The sequence below is a fragment of the Chiloscyllium punctatum genome, chromosome 11, assembly GCF_047496795.1.
Source record: "Chiloscyllium punctatum isolate Juve2018m chromosome 11, sChiPun1.3, whole genome shotgun sequence".
NCBI lineage: Eukaryota > Metazoa > Chordata > Chondrichthyes > Orectolobiformes > Hemiscylliidae > Chiloscyllium > Chiloscyllium punctatum.
The window spans coordinates 70,126,501-70,150,152 of NC_092749.1; the positions used below are offsets into that span (position 1 = coordinate 70,126,501).

Sequence of the window (23,652 nt, forward strand, 5' to 3'; positions counted from 1 at the left end):
AGCCATCCTGCACACACAGTATGTAAACAAGCCAACAAGGGGTAAGGCCACATTTAATTTGTTCTAGCTAATGAATCCAGGCATGTGTTAGATTTGGAGGTAGGTGAGCACTTTGGTGATAGTGACCACAATTCGGTTAAGTTTACTTCAGCGATGAAAAGGGATAGATATGTATTGTAGGACAAGAGTTATAGCTGGGGGAAAGGCAATTAGGCAAGAGTTAGGATACATAGGATGGGGAAGGAAACTGCAGGGGATGGGCACAATTGAAATGTGGAGCTTATTCAAGGAACAGCTACTGCGTGTCCTTGTTAAGAATGCACCTGTCAGACAGGCAGGAAGTGGTTGAGCAAGGGAGCCATGGTTTACTTAAGAGTTGAATTTCGTTTCAAGAGGAAGGCAGCGGCGGCTTATGTGAGGATGAAACATAAAGGCTCAGTTAGGACATGCGAGAATTACAAGTTAGCCAGGAAATACTTAAAGAGAGAGCTGAGAGGAGCCAGGAGGGGTCATGAGAAATCATTGGCGGATAAGATCAAGGAAAATGTAAACCTTTCTATAGGTATATCAGGAATACAAAGAAAGACTAGAGAAAGATTAGGGCCAATCAAGGATAGTAGTGAGAAGTTGTGTATAGAGTCCGAGGAGATAGGAGAAGCGCTAAATTAATACTTTCCGTCAGTATTCACATTGGAAAAAGACAATGTTGTTGAGCAAATACTGAGATACTGGCTACTGGACTAGAAGGGCTTGAGGTTCACAAGGAGGTGGTGTTAGCAATTCTGGAAAGTATGAAAATAATTAAGTCCCTTGGACTGGATGGGATTTATCCTAGGATTCTCTGGGAAGCCAAGGAGGTGATTGCAGAGTCTTTGGCTTTGATGTTTATGTCATCATTGTCGACAGGAATAGTGAAAGAAGACTTGTTCAAGAAGGGGAGTAGAGACAATCCTGGTAATTATAGACCTGTGAGCCTTATTTCAGTTGTGGGTAAAATGTTGGAATAGCTGGTAAGAAATAAGATTTATAATCATCTAAAGAGGAAAAAGTTGACTGGGGATAGTCAACATGGTTTTGTGAAGGGTAAGTCATGCCGCTCAAACCTTATTGAGTGCTTTGAGAAGGTGACCAAACAGGTGGATGAAGGTAAAGTGGTTGATGTGGCATATATGAATTTCATTAAAGCATTTGATAAGGTTCCCCACAGTAGGCTATTGCACAAAATACAGAGGTATGGGATTGAGGGTGATTAGCAGTTTGGATCAGAAATTAGCTAGCTGAAAGACGACAGAGGGTGGTGGTTGATGGGAAACGTTCATCCTGGAGTTCAGTTACTAGTGGTGTACCGCAAGGATCGGTTTTGGGGCCACTGTTGTTTGTCGTTTTTATAAATGACCTACATGAGGGCTTAGGAGGATAGGTTAGCAAATTTGCAGATGACGGTAAGGTCAGTGGAGTTGTGGATAGTGCCAAAGGATGTTGTGGGTTACAGAGGGACATAGATAAGCTGCAGAGCTGTGCTGAGAGCCGGCAAATGGAGTTTAATGTGGGAAAGTGTGAGGTGATTCACTTTGGAAGGAGCAACAGGAATAAAAAGAGTACTGGGCTAAGATTCTTGGTCGTGTAGATGTGCAGAGAGATCTTGGTGTCCATGTACATAGACCCCTGAAAGTTGCCTCCTAGGTTAGTAGGGTTGATAAGAAGGCATATGGTGTGTTAGCTTTTATTGGTAGAGGGATTGAGTTTCAGAGCCACGAGGATACGCTGGAGCAGTACAAAACTCTGGTGTGGCCGCACTTGGAGTACGGTGTAGGAAGGATGTGGAAGTTTTGGAAAGGATTCAGAGGAGATTCACCAGGATATTGCCTGGAATGGAGGGAAGATCTTACGAGGAAAGCCTGAGGGACTTGAGGCTGTTTTCATTAGAGAGAAGGTTGAGAGGTGACTTAATTGAGACATATAAGTAATTAAAGGGTTAGATAGGGTGGACAGTGAGAACCTTTTTCCTCAGATGGCGATGGCTAGCATGAGGGGACATAGCTTTAAATCGAGGGGTGATAGATATATGATAGACGTCAGAGGTAGATTCTTAGAGTAGTAGGGGCATGGAACAGACTGCCTACAACAGTAGTAGACTCGCCAAATTTAAGGGCATTTAAATGGTCATTGGATAAACATATGAATGAAACTGGAATAGTGTAGGATAGAAGGGCTTCAGATTGGTTCCACAAGTTGGCACAACATCAAGGGCTGAAGGACCTGTATTACGTTGTAATGTTCTGTGTTCTAAAATATAAAACAGGAAACTGGCAAGCAATATTAAAAGACAGCAAATGTTTCTACATGTAAATAAAAAAGATTAGCTAAAGTAAATATTGTGCCATACAGGATGTGGCTCAGAAATAATAAAGTAAAATCAAAATGGTGGAGACTTTGAACTAATTTTTGTATCAAAGCAGAAATTCCAGGAGTAAAAGGGAGAGAGGGTAAGAATTTAAAACAAAGAAATACCATGAAAATTAAGGGCATGAACAGCTGGTAAATCCTTCATGGTGTGTCAGAAATGCTATGTATTAAATGAAGTAGCTGCAGGGCTCAAATATCTGCCACTTCTCAGCCCATTGGCCCATCTGATCAGGAGTCCGTTGTAATCTGAAGTAACCTTCTTCGCTGTCCACTACACCTCCAATTTTGGTGTCATCTGTAAACTTACTAACTGTACCTCTTATGCTCTCATCCAAATCATTTATGTAAATGACAAAAAGTAGAGGAAGTCCGGGACAGACCTTGTGCCCAAGCAGGTGGCAGATGTTGAATAGCAACTGGAACCTTGTGGGAGGCAGTCAGTTTAAGAGGGAGAAGCCAGAGTTCTGAACTGGGTTTTGGACTGTGTTTTCTATGGAGGGGAGTCTGGCTTTTGATACAACAGCATGAAGACTTGAAAGCTCCCTGCATAACCTCCAATTATCAACTATCGAAAGTTTCAGATAGTAGAAACAAAGTTTACAACTGACTGCCTCTGAATGAACTGAAAAGGCTGCTTGATTGATGTCTTCAGAAAAATAAACCAAGAATCATTATGGAGTCTGGAATAACACAACAGGAAAACCATTTAAGTAATCTGGCTTGATTATTATTGTCTTTTATTTATCCTTAACGGTGTTTGTCTGTCTTGTGTGTGAATGGGGCTGAAAACAATGATGACTGGGTAAATCATAGACAATTAGATTACTTTGTTGCTTAATTTTGCTGTGCTAAAATTACTGTATCATTAATAAATTGCTAAATATTGTATTTAAGCTATAAGCCAGTGTTACAAATTGATCATTCACAGATATGGGATTGGTTATTCAAAATGCCTGGGTCTTTGAAGGTTTTCACCTTAATTTTAACTGCATTGTGAATACAGAGGTAGAAAGACTGATTTGTTCTAGCCGTGTCCAAGATCGTAAAACCAGGTCAGAACAAACCAAAAGAAATTATCACCTAACCTGCTTGAACGATATGTATGATTATTGATGCAGTTGTTTCCACAGCTGCTGAGTGAAGGTGGGAGATGTGTTTGGGAAAAGAGACAAAAATTGCAAGATTTAATATATACATATACAATCTATAATAACCATACTATTTTAACTCTCTTACAAAAATTAACTTCAGCAAAGCAATGTTATTACATGATTGCATTGTCCAATACAAAATGGAGGAATGAAAAAGGAGCCCCTGAAAACCAAAATATAATCCTTGAGAAGACTTCAAAAGGAGTTCTTGGGAAAAAAAAATCCCAAAATGGTAATAATTTTTCAATAGTCCCTACAGTCTGGGACAGTTGCAGCAGATTGAAAACCAAAATTGCAGAAGTCCTATTCAAGAATGAGAGGAAAGATAAGCTGGAAGCAGTGAAGCTGACGTTTGTAATCAATTATTAAGGGAGTAGCGGCAGTTCATTTGGAAACTCGTAATCAAAATGGTTTTAGAGTCATAGAGATGTGCAGCACGGAAAGAGACCCTTCGGTCCAACCCGTCCATGCCGACCAGATATCCCAACCCAATCTAGTCCCACCTACCAGCACCCATATCTCTCTCAACCCTTCCTATTCATACACGCATCCAAATGTCTTTAAATGCTGCAATCATACCAGCCTCCATCACTTCCTCTGGCAGCTCGTTCCATACATGTATCACTCTCTGCATGAAAACGTTGCCCCTTAGGTCTCTTTTATATCTTTCCCCTCTCACCCTAAACCTATGCCCACCAGTTCTGGACTCCCCCACCCCAGGGGAAGAGACTTTGGGTCCTATCCAAGCCCCTCATGATTTTATAAACCTCTATAACGTCACCCCTCAGCCTCCGACGTTCCAGGGAAAACAGCCCCAGCCTATCCAACCTCCCCCTATAGCTCAAATCCTCCAACCCTGGCAACATCCTTGTAAATCTTTTCTGAACTCTCTCAAGTTTCACAACATCTTTCTGATAGGAAGGAGACCAGAACTGCATGCAATATTCCAAAAGTGGCCAAACCAATGTCTTGTATAGCTGCAACATGACCTCCCAATTCCTGTACTCAATACAGGAAAGCATACAAAACGTCTTCTTCACTATCCTATCCATCTGTGACTCCACTTTCAAGGAGCTATGAACCTGCACCCCAAAGTCTCTTTATTCAGCAACACTCCCTAGGACCTTACCATTAAGTGTATAAGTCCTTCTAAGATTTGCTTTCCCAAAATGCAGCACCCCACATTTATCTAAATTAAACTCCTTCTGCAACTTCAGCCCATTGGCCCATCTGATCAGGATCCTGTTGTAATCTGAGGTTACTTTCTTCAGTGTCCACTAGACCTCCAATTTTGGTGTCCTCCACAAACTTACTAACTATGCCTCTTATGCTTAGATCAAAATCATTTATATAAATGACAAAAAGCAGTGGACACAGCACTGATCGTTGTGGTATTCCACTGGTCACAGGCCTCTAGCCTGAAAATCAACCCTCCACCATCACCCTCTGTCTTCTACATTTGAGCAAGTTCTGTATCCAGATGGCTAGTTCTCCACATATACCATGAGATCGAACCTTGCTAACCAGTCTCTCAGAGAATCTTGTCGAATGCTTGATTGAAGTCCACATAGATCACATCCACCGCTCTGCGCTCATTAATCCTCTTTGCTACTTAGAGGCCATTGAGATGTACAGCATGGAAACAGGCCCTTTGGTTCAACCCGTCCATTCCGACCAGATATCCAACCCAATCTAGTCCCAGCTGCCAGCACTTGGCCCATATCCCTCCAAACCCTTCCTATTCATATACCCATCCAAATGCCTCTTAAATATTGCAATTGTACCAGCCTCCACCACTTCCTCTGGCAGCTCATTCCATACACTTATCACCTTCTGCGTGAAAATGTTGCCCCTTAGGCCTCTTTTACATCTTTCCCCTCTCACCTGAAAGCTATGCCCTCTAGTTCTGGACTCCCCCATCCCCAGGGAAAAGACTTTGCCTATTTACCCTATCTATGCTCCTCATAATTTTGTAAACCTCTATAAGGTCACCCCTCAGCCTCCAACGCTCCAGGGAAAACAACCCCAGCCTGTTCAGCCTCTCCCTACAGCTCAAATCATAGAACCCTGGCAACATCCTTGTAAATCTTTTCTGAACCCTTTCAAGTTTCACAACATCTTTCCAATAGGAAGGAGACCAGGATTGTACACAACATTCCAACAGTGGCCGAACCAATGTCCTGTACAGCCGCAACATGACCTCCCAAATCCTATACTCAATACTCTGACCAATAAACGAAAGCATACCAAACGCCTTCTTCACTATCCTATCTACCTGCTACTCCACTTTCAAGGAGATATGAACCTGCACTCCAAGGTCCCTTTGTTCAGCAACAGTCCCTAGGACCTTACCATTAAGTGTATAAGTCCTGCTAGATTTGCTTTCCCAAATGCAGCACCTCGCATTTATCTGAATTAAACTCCATCTGCCATTTCTCAGCCCATGGGCCCATCTGGTCCAGATCCTGTTATAATTTGAGGTCATCCTCTTTGCTGTCCACTACACCTCCAATTTTGGTGTCACCTGCAAACTTACTAACTGTACCTCTTATGCTCGCATCCAAATTATTTACGTAAATGACAAAAATTAGAGGGCCCAGCACCGATCCTTGTGGCACTCCACTGGTCACAAGCCTCCAGTCTGAAAAACAACCCTCCACCACTACCCTCTATCTTCTACCTTTCAGCCAGTTCTGTTTCCAAATGGCTAATTCTCCCTGTATTCCATGAGATCTAACCTTGCTAACCAGTCTCCCACGGGGAACCTTGGCGAACACCTTACTAAAGTCCATATAGATCACATGTACTGCTCTGCCCTCATCAATCTTCTTTGTTACTTCTTCAAAAAAACTCACTCAAGTTTGTGAGACATGATTTCCCACGCACAAAAGCCATGTTGACTATCCCTAATCAGTCCTTGTCTTTCCAAATATATGTACATCCTGTCCCTCAGGATTCCCTCCAACAACTTGCCCACCATCAACGTCAGGCTCACTGGTCTGTATTCCCTGGCTTGTCCTTACTACCCTTCTTAAAGAATGGCACCACGTTTGCCAACCTCCAGTCTTCCGGCACTTCACCTGTGACTATCGATGATACAAATATCTCAGCAAGAGGCCCAGCAATCACTTCTCTAACTTCCCACAGAGTTCTCGGGTACACCTGATCAGGTCCTGGGGATTTATCCACTTTTAACCGTTTCAAGACATCCAGCACTTCCTCCTCTGTAATATGGACATTTTGCAAGATGTCACCATCTATTTTTCGCAGTCTATATCTTCCTTATCCTTTTCCACAGTAAATACTGATGCAAAATATTCATTTAGTATCGCCCCCATTTTCTCTGGCTCCATACCAAGGCTACCTTGCTGATCTTTGAGGAGCCCTATTCTCTCCCTAGTTACCCTTTTGTCCTTAATATATTTGTAAAAACCCTTTGGATTCTCCTTAATTCTATTTGCCAAAGCTAGCTCATATACCCGTTTTGCCCTCCTGATTTCCCTCTTAAGTATACTCCTACTTCCTTTATACTCTAAGGATTCACTCTATCTATCTTGTCTATACCTGACATATGCTTCCTTCTTTTTCTTAACCAAACCCTCAATTTCTTTGGAGATGCCGGTGTTGTACTGGGGTGTACAAAATTAAAAATCACACAACACCAGGTTATAGACCAACAGGTTTAATTGGAAGCACACTAGCTTACGGAGCGACGCTCCCTCATCAGGTGATCCAAGGAGCGTCGCTCCGAAAGCTAGTGTGCTTCCAATTAAACCTGTTGGACTATAACCTGGTGTTGTGGGATTTTTAACTCAATTTCTGTAGTCACCCAGCATTCCCTATACCTACCAGCCTTCCCTTTCACCCTGAGAGGAATATACTTTCTCTGGATTCTTGTTATCTCATTTCTGAAAGCTTCCCATTTTCCAGCCGTCCCTTTACCTGCGAACATCTGCCTCTAATCAGCTTTCGAAAGTTCTTGCCTAATACCGTCAAAATTGGCCTTTCTCCAATTTACAACTTCAACTTTTAGATCTGGTCTATCCTTTTCCATCACTAATTTAAAAACGAATGGAATTATGGTCGCTGGCCCCAAAGTGCTCCCCCAATGACACCTCAGTCACCTGCCCTGCCTTATTTCCCAAGAGTAGGTCTAGTTTTGCAGTCTCTCTCGCAGGTACATCCACATACTGAATCAGAAAATTGTCTGGTACACATTTAAGAAATTCCTCTCTATCTAAACCTTTAACCCTATTGCAGTCCCAGTCTATGTCTGGAAAGTTAAAATCCCCTACCATAACTACCATATTATTCTTACAGATAGCTGAGATCTCCTTGCAAGTTTGTTTCTCAATTTCCCTTTGACTATTTGGCGGTCTATAATACAATCCCAATAAGGTGATCATCCCTTTCTCATTTCTTAGTTTCAGCCAAATAACCTCCCTGGATGTATTTCCGGGACTATCCTCCCCCAGCACAGCTGTAATGCTATCCCTGATCAAAAATGCCACTCCCCCTCTTCCCTTGCCTCCCTTTCTATCCTTCCTGTAGCATTTGTATCCTGGAACATTAAGCTGCCAGTCCTGCCCATCCCTGAGCCATGTTTCTGTAATTGCTATGATATCCCAGTCCCATTTTCCTAACCACGCCCTGAGTTCATCTGCGTTCCCTGTTAGGCCTCTTGCATTGAAATAAATGCAGTTAAATTTATTAGTCCTACCTCGTCCCTGCCCGCCCTGACTCACATCTGTTCTCAGCTGTACCCGTCTCAGATCAATCTCTTTCCTCGCTCTCACCCTGGGTCACACCCCCCCACCTTACTAGTTTAAATCCTCCCGAGCAGTTCTAGCAAATTTCCCTGCCAGTATATTAGTCCCCTTCCAATTTAGGTGCAATCCGTCCTTCTTGTACAGGTCACTTCTCCCCCAAAGGAGATTCCAATGATCCAGAAATGTGAATCCTTCTCCCATACACCAGCTCCACAGCCATGCATTCATCTGCTCTATCCTCCTATTCCTGCCCTCACTAGCTCGTAACACTGGGAGTAATCCAGACATTACTACCCTTGAGGGCCTCCTTTTTAAATTTCTGCTTAACTCTCTGTAATCTCCCTTCAGAGTCTCAACCTTTTCCCTTCCAATATGGACAATGACCTCCTGCTGGCCCCTCTCCCCCTTGAGAACATTCTGCACCCTCTCTGAGACATCCCAGATCCTGGCACCAGAGAAACAACACACCATTCTGCTTCTTCTCTGCTGGCCACAGAAAGGTCTGTCCGTACCTCGGACTAGAGAGAATCCCTAACACAATTGATCTCTTGGAACCAGACGTACCCCTCGTTGCATCAGAGCCAGTCTCAATACCAGAAACTTGGCTGTTCGTACTACGTTCCCCTGAGAATCCATCACCCCCTACATTTTCCAAAACAGCATACCTGTTTGAAATGGGTATACCCACAAAAGACTCCTGTTCTAGTTGCCTACCTCTCTTACCCTTCCTGGAGTTAACCCATCTATGTGACTGTATCTGAGACTTTCCCCCCTTCCTATAACTGCCTCTATCACATACTGTTGCAAATTCCTCATCGCTTCTATCTGTCTCTCCAACCGATCCACTCGATCTGATAAGATTCGCATCCAACAGCATTTATGGCAGATATAATCCGCAGTAACCCTTAAATTCTCTTTAAACTGCCACATCTGACAAGAAGTACATATCACTGCAAAGGCCATTTTTGCTCCTTCACAATCTACAGACACAGAAAATAACACTGTCTTATTCCCCTACAAACACTGCCCTGGGTTAAATTAATAGCTATAGCTTATATCTTTAGTTTAACCAAGAGACTTATCTCCAAAAACATATCATCAAGAAAGAATCCACTATACTCACTACTGCAGTATTTTTCTTGGACAGACTTAAAACAACAATTAACTTATCTGATTCTGTGCTGTGAACTTTGCCCAACAGTTCCTCCAAGATTAGTTGTGCATTTCACTGGTTGTTAATTTTCCCAGATGCACTCGGATGTCCAGCGATACACGAATTCAAACAGCAAAGGCGGTAACTGTGCAGGTTCTCTCTCCTGCACTGTCCTCACCATGTGCTTCCTTTTTCTGCTCTTTGACCTTTTAAAACTGCTGTTGTTTTGACTTTTTTTTTCCCCAAAGTTCCAAAACAATGCAACAGCACATAAAACAGTAATTGCTGCTTCTGGAATTCGAGGAAATCACCTCCAACACCTAAAATACCTCAAAAAAAAGGAGCAGCTCTTACAGCCAGAAAGTTTTCCCGTCCTCCATCTTGGATTATCCAGATCTTCAATAAAATCAATCAGGTTTGTTAGGCATGATTTCCCACACACAAAGCCATGTTGACTATCCTTAATCAGTCCTTGCTTTTCCAAATACATGTACATACTGTCCCTCTGCATTCCCTCCAATAACTTGCTCAGCACCAATGTCAGGTTCACTGGTCTATAGTTAGTAAAGTCAATATGGCTTTATGCAAGGGGAATGGCATTTATCAAATGTATTAAGTGCATTCCTTGAAGATGCACTGATCAGGGGTACCAGTATCTTAGCTGCACCTTCCTCTTACCAAATGTGCTATATTTAGAGAGGGCGAATGAGAAAGGGAACAAGAGAAATTTTCTCTACTCTGTCAAAATCCGAGTTTGTGAATCTGTTCTTGTCTCAATCTTGTTTACAAAAGAATCTCAACTTCCGATTACTGAATTCCTGATAACCACCAGATCACATTCTCCTTTCATCAGCTCTTCAGTTTGGACAGTTTGTGGGCGGCACGGTGGCACAGTGGTTAGCACTGCTGCCTCACAGCGCCAGAGACCCAGGTTCAATTCCAGCCTCAGGCGACTGACTGTGTGGAGTTTGCACGTTCTCCCCCGGGTGCTCCGGTTTCCTCCCACAGTCCAAAGATGTGCAGGTCAGGTGGATTGGCAATGCTAAATTGCCCGTAGTGTTAGGTAAGGGGTAGATGTAGGGGTATGGGTGGGTTGCGCTTCGGTGGGGTGGTGTGGACTTGTTGGGCCGAAGGGCCTGTTTCCACACTAAGTAATCTAATCTAAAAAAAAGGTATCTGCTCAAAGATGCTATGGTCAACATTCTGTACTTTCATCGCAAGTAGGCAGAAACGGGCTGTCCGGGGTTCTACCTACTCCCCAAAATCCACAAGGAAGACTGTCCCGGCAGGCCCATTGTGTCAGCATGCTCCTGCCCCACTGAACTTATTTCCTCCTTCCTTGACTCCATCCTTACTCCTCTGATTCACTCCCTCCCCACCTACATTTGGGATTCCTCTGGTGCCCTGCGACACATTGACAGCTTTCAATTTGCAGGCCCTAACCACCTTTTAATCACCATGGATGTGCAATCTCTTTACACCTCCATCCCACACCAAGACGGCTTGAAAGCTCTTTGCTTCTTTCTCAAAAAGAGGCCCGAACAATCTCCATCCACCATCACTCTCCTCCACCTGGCTGAACTTGTTCTCTCTCTCAACAACTTCTCCTTCAACTCATCCCATTTTCTCCAAATCAAAGGTGTAACAATGGGTACCCGCGTGGGTCCTAGCTATGCCTGCCTTTTCATGGGGTATGTGGAACATTTCTTGTTCCAGGCCTACCCGGCTCCCTCCCACATCTGCTTTATCAGTACTTCGATGACTATTTCGATGTGGCTTCATGCTCTCATCCTGACCTGGAAAAATTCATAAACTTTGCTTCCAGTTTCCATCCCTCCATTACCTTCACCTGGTCCATCTCTGACACTTGCCTTCCTTTCCTTGACCTTTGTCTCCATTTCCAGCAATAATCTATCCACTAATATCCACTACAAGCCACTGACTCCCACAGCTATCTGGACTACGGCTCTTCTCACCCGATGTCCTGTAAGGACTCTATCCCTTTCTCTCAGCTCCTTCACCTCCGCCGCATTTGTTCTAATGAGGCCACTTTCCAAAGTGGTGCTCTTAATATGTGCTCCTTCTTCTCCAACCATGGCTTCCCACCTACAGTTGTTGACAGGGCTCTCGACAGTGCACAGTCCATCTCCTGTACCATGACCCTCACACCCTCCCTCCCCTCAGAGAACAAGGATAGGGTCCCTCTTGTTCTCACCTTTCACCCCACCAGCCTTTACACATGCAAAGAATAATCCTCCGCCATTTTTACCAACTCCAACACGACGCCACCACTAAACACATCTTTCCTTCCCTCCCCATGTTTGCATTCCGCAGAGATCGTTCCCTCCGGGACAACCTAGTCCACTCCTACATCACACCGAACACCTCTGCCATCACACACGGAACCTTCCCATGTAATCGCAGAAGGTGCAACACCTGCCCCTTTACCTCTTCCATGCTCACCCTCCAAGGCCCCAAACACTCATTTCAGATTAAGCAGCATTTCACTTGTACCTCTTTCAATTTGGTCTATTGCATTCATTGCTCCCAATGTGGTCTCCTCTACATTGGAGACACAAAACGCCAACTGGGTGATCACTTTGCTGGTTCACCAAAGAGTGAACCTTTGGTCTGTACGCAATCAAGTACCAGAGTTTCCCATGGCTTGCCACTTCAACACAATCCTGCTCCCATGCCCACATGTCTGTCCTTGGCCTGCTGCAATGTTCCAGTGAAGCTCAACGCAAACTGGAGGAACAGCATCTCATCTTCCAACTAGGCACTTTACAGCGAGCCGGTCTCAACACTGAATTAGACAATAGATAGACATTAGACAATAGACAATAGGTGCAGGAGTAGGCCATTCTGCCCTTCGAGCCTGCACAGCCATTCAATATGATCATGGCTGACGATCCTTAATCAGTATCCTGTTCCTGCCTTATCTCCATAACCCTTGATTCCACTATCCTTGAGAGCTCTATCCAACTCTTTCTTAAATTAATCCAGAGACTGGGCCTCCACTGCCCTCTGGGGCAGAGCATTCCACACAGCCACCACTCTCTGGGTGAAGAAGTTTCTCCTCATCTCTGTTCTAAATGGTCTACCCCGTATTTTTAAGTGGTGTCCTCTGGTTCAGCACTCACCCATCAGCGGAAACATGTTTCCTGCCTCCAGAATGTCCAACCCTTTAATAATCTTATACGTCTTCATCAGATCCCCTCTCAGTCTTCTAAACTCAAGGTATACAAGCCCAGTCGCTCCAGTCTTTCAGCGTAAGGTAGTCCTGCCATTCCAGGAATTGATCTCGTGAACCTACGCTGCACTCCCTCAATAGCCAGAATGTCTTTCCTCAAATTTGGAGACCAGAACTGCACACAGTACTCCAGGTGTGGTCTCACCAGGACCCTGTACAGCTGCAGAAGAACCTCTTTGCTTCTATACTCAATCCCTCCTGCTATGAAGGCCAGCATGCTATTAGCCTTCTTCACTACCTGCTGTACCTGCATGCTTACCTTCATTGACTAGTGTACAAGAACACACAGATCTCTTTGTACTGCCCCTTTACCTGTATTGATTCCATTTAGGTAGTAATCTGCCTTCCTGTTCTTGCCACCAAAGTGGATAACCATACATTTATCCACATTAAACTGCATTTGCCATGCATCTGACCACTCACCTAACCTGTCCAGGTCACCCTGTAATCTACTAACATCCTCCTCACATTTCACCCTGCCACCCAGCTTTGTATCATCAGCAAATTTGCTAATGGTATGACTAATACCATCTTCTATATTATTAATATATATTGTAAAAAGCTGCGGTTCCAGCACTGATCCCTGCGGTACCCCACTGGTCACTGCCTGCCATTCCGAAATAGAGCCGTTTATCACTACTTTGTTTCCTATCAGCCAACAAACTTTCAGTCCAATCTAGTACTTTGCCCCCAATACCATGCGCCCTAATTTTGCTCACTAACCTCCTATGTGGGACTTTATCAAAAGCTTTATGAAAGTCAGGTACACTACATCTACTGGATCTCCCTCGTCCATCTTCAGAGTCACATCCTCAAAAAATTCCAGAAGATGAGTCAAGCATGATTTCCCCTTCGTAAATCCATGCTGACTCTGACCTATCCTGTTACTACTATCCAGATGTGTCGCAATTTCATCCTTTATAATAGACTCCAGCATCTTTCCCACCACTGAAGTCAGACTAACAGCTCTATAATTTCCTGCTTTCTCTCTCCCACCTTTCTTAAAAAGTGGTACAACATTAGCCACCCTCCAATCCGCAGGAACTGATCCTGAATCTATTGAACTCTGGAAAATAATCACCAACGCATCCACGATTTCTCGAGCCACCTCCTTCAGTACCCTGGGATGTAGACCATCAGACCTTGGGGACTTATCAACCTTCAGACCTAACAGTCTCTCCAACACCAATTCCTGGCAAATATAAATTCCCGTAAGTTCAGGTCCTTCAGCCACTGTTACCTCCAAGAGATTGCTTGTGTCTTCCCCAGTGAACACAGATCTGAAGTACCAATTCAATTCTTCTGCCATTTCTTTGTTCCCCCTAATATATTCCCCTGTTTCTGTCTTCAAGGGTCCAATTTTAGTCTTAAGCATTTTTTTGCCTTTCACACACAAAAAAGCTTTTACTATCCTCCTTTATATTTTTGGCCAGTTTACCTTCGTACCTCATTTTTCTCTGCGTATTTCCTTCTTACTAATCCTCTGTTGTTCTTTAAAAGCTTCCCAGTCCTCTGTTTTCTCACTTATCTTTGCTGTGTTACACTTTTTCTCTTTTAACTTTATATGTTTCTTAACTTCCCTCATCAGCCACAGCATCCCATGCCTCCTTCGAGGATCTTTCTTCTTTTTTGGAATGAACTGATCCTGCAACTTCTGCATTATACCCAGAAATATTCGCCATTGTTCCTCCACTGTCATCACCATTGTATTTTGGCCCACTCCTCCCTCATAGCTCCATAGTTCCCTTTATTCAACAGAAATATTGTCACTTCCGATTGTACCCTCTCCCTCTCAAATTGAAGATTGAAGCTTATTGTATTATGGTCACTACTTCCCAATGGCTCCTTCACGTCGAGGTCCCTGATCAATTCTGGTTCGTTGCACAATACCAGATCCAGAATTGCCTTCTCCCTGGTAGGCTCGAGCACCAGCTGTTCTAAGAATCCATCTCGGAGGCACTCCGCAAAGTCTCTTTCTTGAGGTCCAATACCATCCTGATTCTCCCAGTCTACCTGCATGTTAAAATCCCCCATAACGACTGTAGAAACATCTTTGCGACAGGCCAATTTCAGCTCCTGATTCAACTTACATCCGACATCCAGACTACTGTTTGGGGGGCTGTAAATAACTCCCAAGAGGGTCTTTTTACCCTTAGAATTTCTCAGCTCTATCCATACTGACTCTATATCCCCTGATTCTAGGTCTCCCCGCGCAAGGGACTGAATATCATCCCTTACCAACAAGGCCACCCCACCCCCTCTGCCGGTCAGTCTGTCATTATGATAGCACGTGCAGCCTTGAATATTCATTTCCCAGGCCCTGCCCACTTGAAGCCACGTCTACGTTATCCCCACAATATCGTATCTGCCAATTTCCAAAAGAGCCTCAAGCTCATCCATCTTATTTCTAATGCTTCGTGTATTCATGTATAGTATTTTTAATTTGTTACTGCCGTCACCCTTCCCATCAACTCCTATTTCACTCAACCTTACAGCATGATCCCTTTTTGAGTTTTCTGCTTCATTGATAGTCATCTTTCTTGACTTCCCTTGTTCTAACTTTCCCTTCAATTTCCTTCTTAAACATCCAGTTTGTCCCCTCCCCCCCCCGGCTACTTAGTTTAAACGTAGCTGTGTTGCAGTAGCAAACCTACCTGCCAGAATGCTGGTCCCTAACCTATTAAGATGCAAACTGTCTCTCTTGTATAATTTATGCTTACCACAAAACATACCCCAGTGATCCAAGAATTTAAATCCTTGCTTCCTGCACCAGTTCCCCAGCCACACGTTCAAGTCCATTATCTCCCTGTTTCTGGCCTCACCAGCCCGAGGAACTGGAAGCAAACCGGAGATAACCACCTTGGATGTCCTGCTTTTCAGCCTTCTTCCTAGTTCTCCGAAGTCCCGCTGTAGTAATTTCCTCCTCTTCTTCCCGACATCATTTGTGCCGACATGTACCACCACCTCTGGCTCCTCACCTTCGTCCTTGAGGATTTCCTGCACTCTGTCTGTGATGTCTTTAACCCTGGCACCAGGAAGGCAACACACGATCCTTAAGTCCCGTCTGATGCCACAAAAACCCCAGTCAGTTCCTCGCACTATGGAGTCCCTTATTACCACGGCTCTGCGCGATGTCCGACTCTTCCACTCTGACACCACGCCAACTTTTGATTGACAGAATTCAACAACTTCAGATGATTATCCCATCTTGACCCCTCAGTTTTCATTCTGCTCCGTAATTTTATTTATTTAAAAAAAATTTTTCACTGTTCTGTACCTCTTATTTCTTGATTGTCTCTCTTTCTCTCGCTCCCTACTCTCAGCACCTTTTTCTTTTCCTCTTCTCCCTTTGCTACCCTTCTCCCCTGTTTCCATTTTGCCTCTGCTTCACCCAACCCCCCCCATCCCCCACATATTTTGTCACATAGCACTGGCTTCAGCCTTTATCATTCACAGCTCCTAATCTCCCTGTCATTATCACCTCTTTATTGCTACCTTTGTTTCTGGAGCAATGACTCTCCTTCTCTCAGCCTAGTATAAATACCTCCCTATTTCTCCCTTTTTTTATAGCTTTGACAAAGGGTCAGTTAGACTCGAAACATCAGATTTTTCTCTCCTTACAGATGCTGCCAGACCTGCTGAGATTTTCCAGCATTTTCTCTTTTGGTTTCAGATTCCAACATCCGCAGTAATTTGTTTTTATGACTCTACTTCAGAACTGAAGCGAGGTGTGGAAAAGCCATGTGTTTGATACTGTAGAAAATACTAAAGAGCAAGTAGAACAGATGGGAAAGTCAGGGGAAAATTAGAAGTGGAGGGAGATTAGAAGTCACAAATGTCACAGAACAAAAGGGAGTGTGAATGATTGTAGAGAAAAGATGTAGGTTGATAGAGTCAAAATACAGTACTGTGTTCATATACCCTCTCTAAAGCCTTCACATTCCTCTGCTAACTGGACTCAATATTCTAGTTAAAGCCATCAAAGTCATTGCAACTTTTTGTACTATATGAATTGCTTTATAAACCTAAGAATCCCTTATGCCTTTTAATCACTTTTCTGACTTGCACAGCTACCTTCAACAATTTGTGCAAGAGCCCACAGGCCTTACAGGTTCTCAGACCTGATTTAGATTCGCACCTTTTATGTTATATTGCCTTTCCTCACAGATTTTAGTAAGAACAATCATTCTGCATGTCTTCACACTTAAGTTTCAACTGTTTTGTATCCACACTAGCACTGACTCTTGCTGAATAATCTGTTCTGTGGTACTTGATCAAATGCTTTATGAAAATCTCTTTCTATTTTGTCATCCACGGCTTTGGTTATCCTCCATATGCTCCTCACAGGAATATACTTGAAGTGCTCTTCCAGTTGGCCCATTGTTTCTTTACAGTGCTGAATGCTGATCTTTGATTCCAATTAAACCAGATCTGCTCTCACCTCACTGCAGTTGACCCTCTTTCAATTTTTTTTTGCTTAAGGCTGCTCTTTATCCTTTTCCATAGCTAGCCTCAATTTCATAATCCAACGATCATCTTCCCCTAAATGTTCTCCATACAGAGTGGTTCACATGTGGAATGAACTTCCTGAGGAAGTGGTGGATGTGTGCACAGTTACAATGCTTAAGAGACACTTGGGTAAGTACATGAACAGAAAAGGTTTGGAAGGATATGGGCCAGGAGCAGGGAAGTGGGACTAGTTTAGTTCGGGATTGTGATAGGCATGGAGAGGTTGGACCGAAGGGTGTGTTCTGCACTGTATGACTCTATGACACCTAAGTCTCTTCACACCACTCACTGATCAGAACCAGCAACCCAGTTCTTTGGGCCGAAAACATGCTCATCTGGAAGGTTCTTCTGAATAAACTTCAGCAGCTCTACCCTTCACACTATTACCATCCCGGTTTCCATTAAGAAAATTAAAAGAATCCAGCGCCACTATTCTGTGAAAATGCACCTCTCTGTAATTTCCCTGAAGATTTGTTCCTCCAAATCTTTCTCACTAGAGGATGACCATTACAGGCAGCCCCCTGGTTGCAAATAGATTCTGTTCTGGAGACCATTCATACGTCGATTTGCAAGCAAGTTAGAACACAATGTACAATCAGACAATATAAAGAAGTCATTCACAAGTACAGGAAATGTTCATATGTTAACCTTTAAAACGGCAACCTTGTATGAAATTGTGTTTGAAAATATGAATGTTCTTACATCAGACATTCCTCCATGTAGGACATACTGGGCAGTGCAATGATATTTCTGTTATTTCTTAACCCTAACCTAACAGATTACTTTCCCACTGGTTATATAGCCTTAATCAACTTTAAACATTATACTAGTTTGAAAAGTTGGCTGGAACCAAGGAAGATCTGCCTCAGCCTCAAATAATAGTAATTCTATACGCAAATAGTTTCTCCATTAAGAGACGTACTTTCAGCAGCAGTTTGGTTCAGAGTCTAGAAAAATAAATCTGCCACAGAGTCAAGGTGGGTTTGGTATTCTGTTACCACGTGCAGCAACTTAAAAATTTTCACATCCTCAGACCCGATTTATTTTTTGCTCCTCAAGTAAAATGGTTTTAACAACCGACAGGCACAAGAATCACAACTGTGTTACAGGGGCAGCACAAACTTCTCATAAGCAGCTGAGGTCAACATGAAGGTCCTACTTTCTCAACTTCGCCCTTTGTTTGACTAAACTCACCATCACTAATGTCTCTGTGAAATGAGACAGCAGCTCTATGAACTCTGGGAGTTGGTAACTTGACCTTTACTTCAGTGATTAGATTACAGGACTGGAGCAAATTGGCAGGTGCTAAAATATGAGGCAGTAAATCATTAAGGCAAAATAGAAGCTACAGAGGGAACAGTGCTAAAAAGATTAAATGGATAAAAAGACAGCAAATACAAGATCCCTACACATTTTGTACTGTAACTTAGTTAAAAAGATATTGCAAGTATACTTCAAATGGCAAGAATATGAGCCATATTGAAGATCTGAAGGATTTATGAAGAAGTTAAATAAATATTAACAGAGAAAGAAATTAGCACTGTTGCCTCACAGCTCCAGGGAGCCAGGTTCAATTCCACTCTTGGGTCACTGGGTGCGTGGAATTTGCACATTTCCCTGCGGCCGTGTGGGTTTCCTCCCGGTGAGGGTATAATTACAAAGTATAAAAGACATTTGGATGAATACATGAATACGAAAGGTTTGGAGAGATATGGGCCAGGAGCAGACAGGTGGAACTAGTTTAGTTTGGGATTATGTTCGGCATGTATTGGTTAGACTAAAGGATCTGTTCCCTCGCTGTATGACTCTATTGTATGATTTCCTCCCACAGTCCAAAAACGTGCAGGTTAGGTGGACTGGACATGCCAATTTGCCGGATACGTTTAGGTTAGATGAACTAGCTATATGAAATGCAAGACTCCAGGGACAGGGATAGGGGTGAGGGTTGAAGGGTGGTTTTGATGCTCTTTGGAGGATCCATGCAAACTTGATTGACCGCATGGCCTGCTTCTGCACTGCAGGGATTCTACGATTCTATTATTGAAAATTATCACTGCGCAAGAGAACTTATAAAATATTAAAGATCACTTATTCTTATTTAGATTAAAGTAATCTAATCTACAGTGTGGAAACAGGCCCTTCGGCCCAACAAGTCCACACTGACCCGCTGAAGTGCAAACCACCCATACCCCTACATTTACCCCTTAACTAACACTATGGACAATTTAGTATGGCCAATTCACCTGATCTGCACATCTTTGGGCTGTGGGAGGAAACCAGAACACCCGGAGGAAACCCACACAGACACGGGGAGAATGTGCAAACTCCACACAGTCAGTCGCCTGAGGCAGGAATTGAACCTGGGTCTCTGGCGCTGTGAGGCAGCAGTGCTAACCACTATGCCACTGTGCCGCCCAGTGAAGTCTTGATGGTAAAACATCCCGGTTATTAAGATGCATCAAATTTTGTGGGTATCAAACACAAAATTAATAGTTTAATACTCGCTGAAGATGGGGCACACACCTCAAGCACTGAAGGAATAACTTTGTGACATCAGATAAACAGACAGGGAAATAGCACTTAAATATAATTTCACCCTGCTGTATTAAGAAATATAGAACATACTGAAAGTGTACAGAGGATCATTGGCTTTTGAAGAAGAAAAAGGAAATTTCAGTCAGTATCCAATATATGAATTAGGAACTTTTGCTGAAGAATGTGTCTTTTTTCTCAGCATTTTTCAGGAGAAATCATCCTGCTTTTGTTGGGAGTCTAGGCTCTAGGTTCAGTCACAAGTATGGTTTGCTGATGTCCTGTTCCACCTCCCAACAAACTGGGCTGACATCATGATGTTATATTCATGCAGTTTTAGCAAAAATGTGAAACAAACCTTGCAACTCCAAGAATTTTTACTGTTTTCTATCTGATCTTCACTTGAATCATCTGAGTCAGGATATAGATCACTGTAGCTACCCTGAAATAAAATCAGAGTTATAATCAATTGCAGTAATTCAATAATCACAAGACAGCAACCAAAAAGCCTTTTAACTCTTTTCACTTCCAAACATAGCCAAGAATACAATTTGGTCTGCATATTTTAAAAAAAACCAAAGAACTGCTAATGTTGGAAATGAGAAACAAAAACAAAAATTGCGAGAAGAACTCAGCAGGTCTGGCAGCATGTGGAGAGAAAGCAGAATTAGCATTTCAGGTTCATTTGAGTTGCTGAGTTTTTCTAGCAATTTTGGTTTCTGTTTGTTCTGTAGAAAATCTGAGTATATTTTGTCATTTACAATAAGCAAATAGTAAAATTTAACCAGCGGAATGAAAAGTATCATTTAATTTGATTGGAAATTACTTAATTTTCTGTATTTCGATTAAATGGTGCTTATGGACAGTGAACTGCACTAGTGCTTAACAATAAAAGGAAAAGGATTGGATAGAATAATGACTTGAAAATAAACAAAAAAAAAATCACAGTTCAGACTGTAGTGAAAAATGAGAGTTAGGCTTTCAGGGAAGTGATTTGCTGCCATTCAAAATGACAGAAAATTTTAAACTAGCATCGAGAGAAAGGACAGCAGTGGTAGAGGAAGAAAAGGACAAAAGGAAAAACCTATGATAAGGTAGAAAGTAGACGGGGTTAAATAACCAGAATCTTTTTAAAAAAAATGGAAGCAGCAGTCAGGATGCGCAGTTGACGAACTTGATGTTGAATCCAGAAGGCTAGGATCATTGAAGTCATAGAAATTCATTGCATCAAGGAGGTCAAGGATAGAATGCTAGATTCAAAGGCAGTGGAGAATTAAAATAGAAGCCTCCAGAGACTCAAAATTACATTTGTGAATCGAATGTAAAAGCTCAAAAGAAATCATCCAATTTGCACTTGGTCTCCCTGCATTGAGAATATATTAAAATTAAATTGCTTTTTCACATGGTATGCTTGGAGACCCAGACCAAGGGAAAGGAGCAGATGAAAGGACTGAAGTTTAGTGCGCAGATGTTGGGCGAGGTTATAGATGAACAAGGGTACCATGGAGGAACTGACACTTCCAGTACACTGAAGTGGGTGGATTGGTGGTGGTGGTGGTAGTAGGAGTTGGAATTTGCTGCTGCCATTGTCTTTCAGCAGCTGCCAGAAACTGCAAAGGGTTAATGCAATGAATGTGAAAAACGGTGAAGAGGGAGATGGCACTGGGCAGGGTGATACTAGGCACACGGACACACAAGATGGTTGCTGAGCCATGAGTTGGCCAACTTGACACACAAGATGGCCGTCGGATCACAATATGGAGAGAAACAACACAGCAGATACAGACACTGCCTTAGGCCACCAGAATGCTAGCACAATACACGCACAACCCACTTGATTAGTTTAAGGCGGGTGGGGAGAGAATATACATGAGTGATGAACACTACCCGCCGAAGTGTCTGGGTCCAGCGTAGACCTCTTATAGAAATGCTCACAGCTTGATACAGACTCAATACAAAATTCTAATAGCCAGGGCTGCAGTAATCGCCCTTCTCAGGAAGAGCAATTAGCGTCCATTATTACAGCAATGGATTTCCATGCAGACATCGAAACTGACAATGTCTACACTGAAACTGACAAAGACCATGCGGAAATTAATAAAAGCTGCGCTGGAACTGACAAAGACTGTATCGAAATTATCAACGATTCTGCAATGATTGCCAGAAACAGACTATGTTACAAAGGCAATAATCTCATCACTGACCTATTGTATCACAAGATGTTTAAAAGTTTCTTCACATGTGCTCCGGGTCGAGAGAAGACTCGCAGCTGACGACTGTGCTGTTGGTGTCTCTCTCTCCCCGGATCTCCAGTATTTCCTTGTGCAATAAACTCTGTCATTGAACCCCAATTCTAACTTCAAGACTGGTGATTTTACCCACATCACTGGGAACATTAAAATGAGTCACAAACAGCAAGGAAGGCATCAAGTCAATCACTCACAAACGTCCCTTTTAAAGAAGCTCTATAAAATAATTTAGATTCAAATGCATTCAAATTAACAGGACACACAAAACAAAAATAGAATTAGGAGGTAGCATCACCTTCAAGACAGATAGTAAGGGCAACATGAATCCTACTGTTGCTCTGGGGTGGAGGAAGGGATAAGGGAAACATTGTGGTAAATGAGTCAGAAATGATCATGGGAAGGGGTTTGCCTGGTAAAGGAAGGAGCAAGAAACAGGAGATTCACTGGTGTGGAAGGTGACATTGGTAGAACAGATGTGACACAGTAGACAGAAATTGAAAAAAATGGAAAATAATGTCCACAGGAACCAATGCAATTAGAGTATCTGTGGAAATCAGCGAACTTATAGAAGATATTGGTTGACAGCTCATCTTGAGATAAAGAAGGCAAAAGGAGGAAAGGGAAACATTGAAGACAGACCACATCAAACAGGGCAGGATGGATGCAAACCACAAGCAAAGTTGACAAAATCTTCTAGTTTGGGGTGACAGCAGAAAGCAGCACTAACAGTCAGTGAAATAGTGGAGATAGAGGTAAGGGAGAGGATCGAAGTAGCATTGGGAGAAAGAACATTCCACAATCAAGTGACTAGTCAAGGGTCTGCCAGAAGAAGTATAATGTTAGTATGTGAAATTATCCAATTTGGTAAAGAAAATGGAAAACCACTAGTTCTGAAAAGATGAGTGAGTAAATACTGAAATCCAAAGGGAATTGGATGCCTTTTTACATTAAGCATAAGGTTGACACATGGGCAGAGCAAGCAATCAGAAAAACAACTGATATTAGTCAGCCTTCGCTGCAAGGAGTTGGCAGTATAACAATAAGAAAATCTTGTTGCAATTATACAGGGCTATGATGAGAATGCACCATGTGCAGTATTAGACTCTTTACTCAAGCAAGGATAGCTTTGCTTTAGAGAGATTGAAACAAATGTTTAAACTGATTCTTGAGATGAGAGGGCTGTCTTAGAGACTAGAGTTCTAGGATGATTAGAAGAATTTGAATCTGTTTAATTTAATCTTGTTCAATTATTGGTTATAACTTGTATTCGGATTGAGATAATAAGCAAAGATACGAAAACAGTTAATTTTATTTAATTAGCTTTGAATTGTAAAAAAGATGGAAGGTCAGGTGATGTGTTGGCCCTGCATGATGTGGGAGCTAGAGGACCCCATTGTGGTTCCCAGTGACCGTGTCTACAGTAAATACTGGTTGCTTGAGGAACTTCGGCTCAGAGTCAATGAGCTGGAGTCTGAGGTTCAAACATTGTGACATACCTGAGAGGAGGAAGAGTTATCTGGATGGTCTATTGCAGGAAACTGTTACACCCCTTAGACTAACAGACTCAAATTCATCCAGTGATCGGTTGGGGGGGGGGGGGGGGGGGGTGAGGGGGAAAGAGGTTGGCTGT

At 42.8% G+C, this 23,652-nt stretch overlaps 1 protein-coding gene across 4 annotated transcripts in view; it reads right to left on the minus strand.

The window, feature by feature from the left end:
- Positions 1-23,652, minus strand: part of usp34 (ubiquitin specific peptidase 34) — a 367,536-nt gene that overhangs the window by 162,294 nt on the left and 181,590 nt on the right. For all 4 annotated transcript variants that reach the window (XM_072581002.1, XM_072581003.1, XM_072581001.1 and 1 more), the window contains one exon: positions 20,132-20,215. In XM_072581002.1, the coding sequence (XP_072437103.1) occupies positions 20,132-20,215 (84 nt within the window). The remainder of the gene's footprint in view (positions 1-20,131; positions 20,216-23,652) is intronic.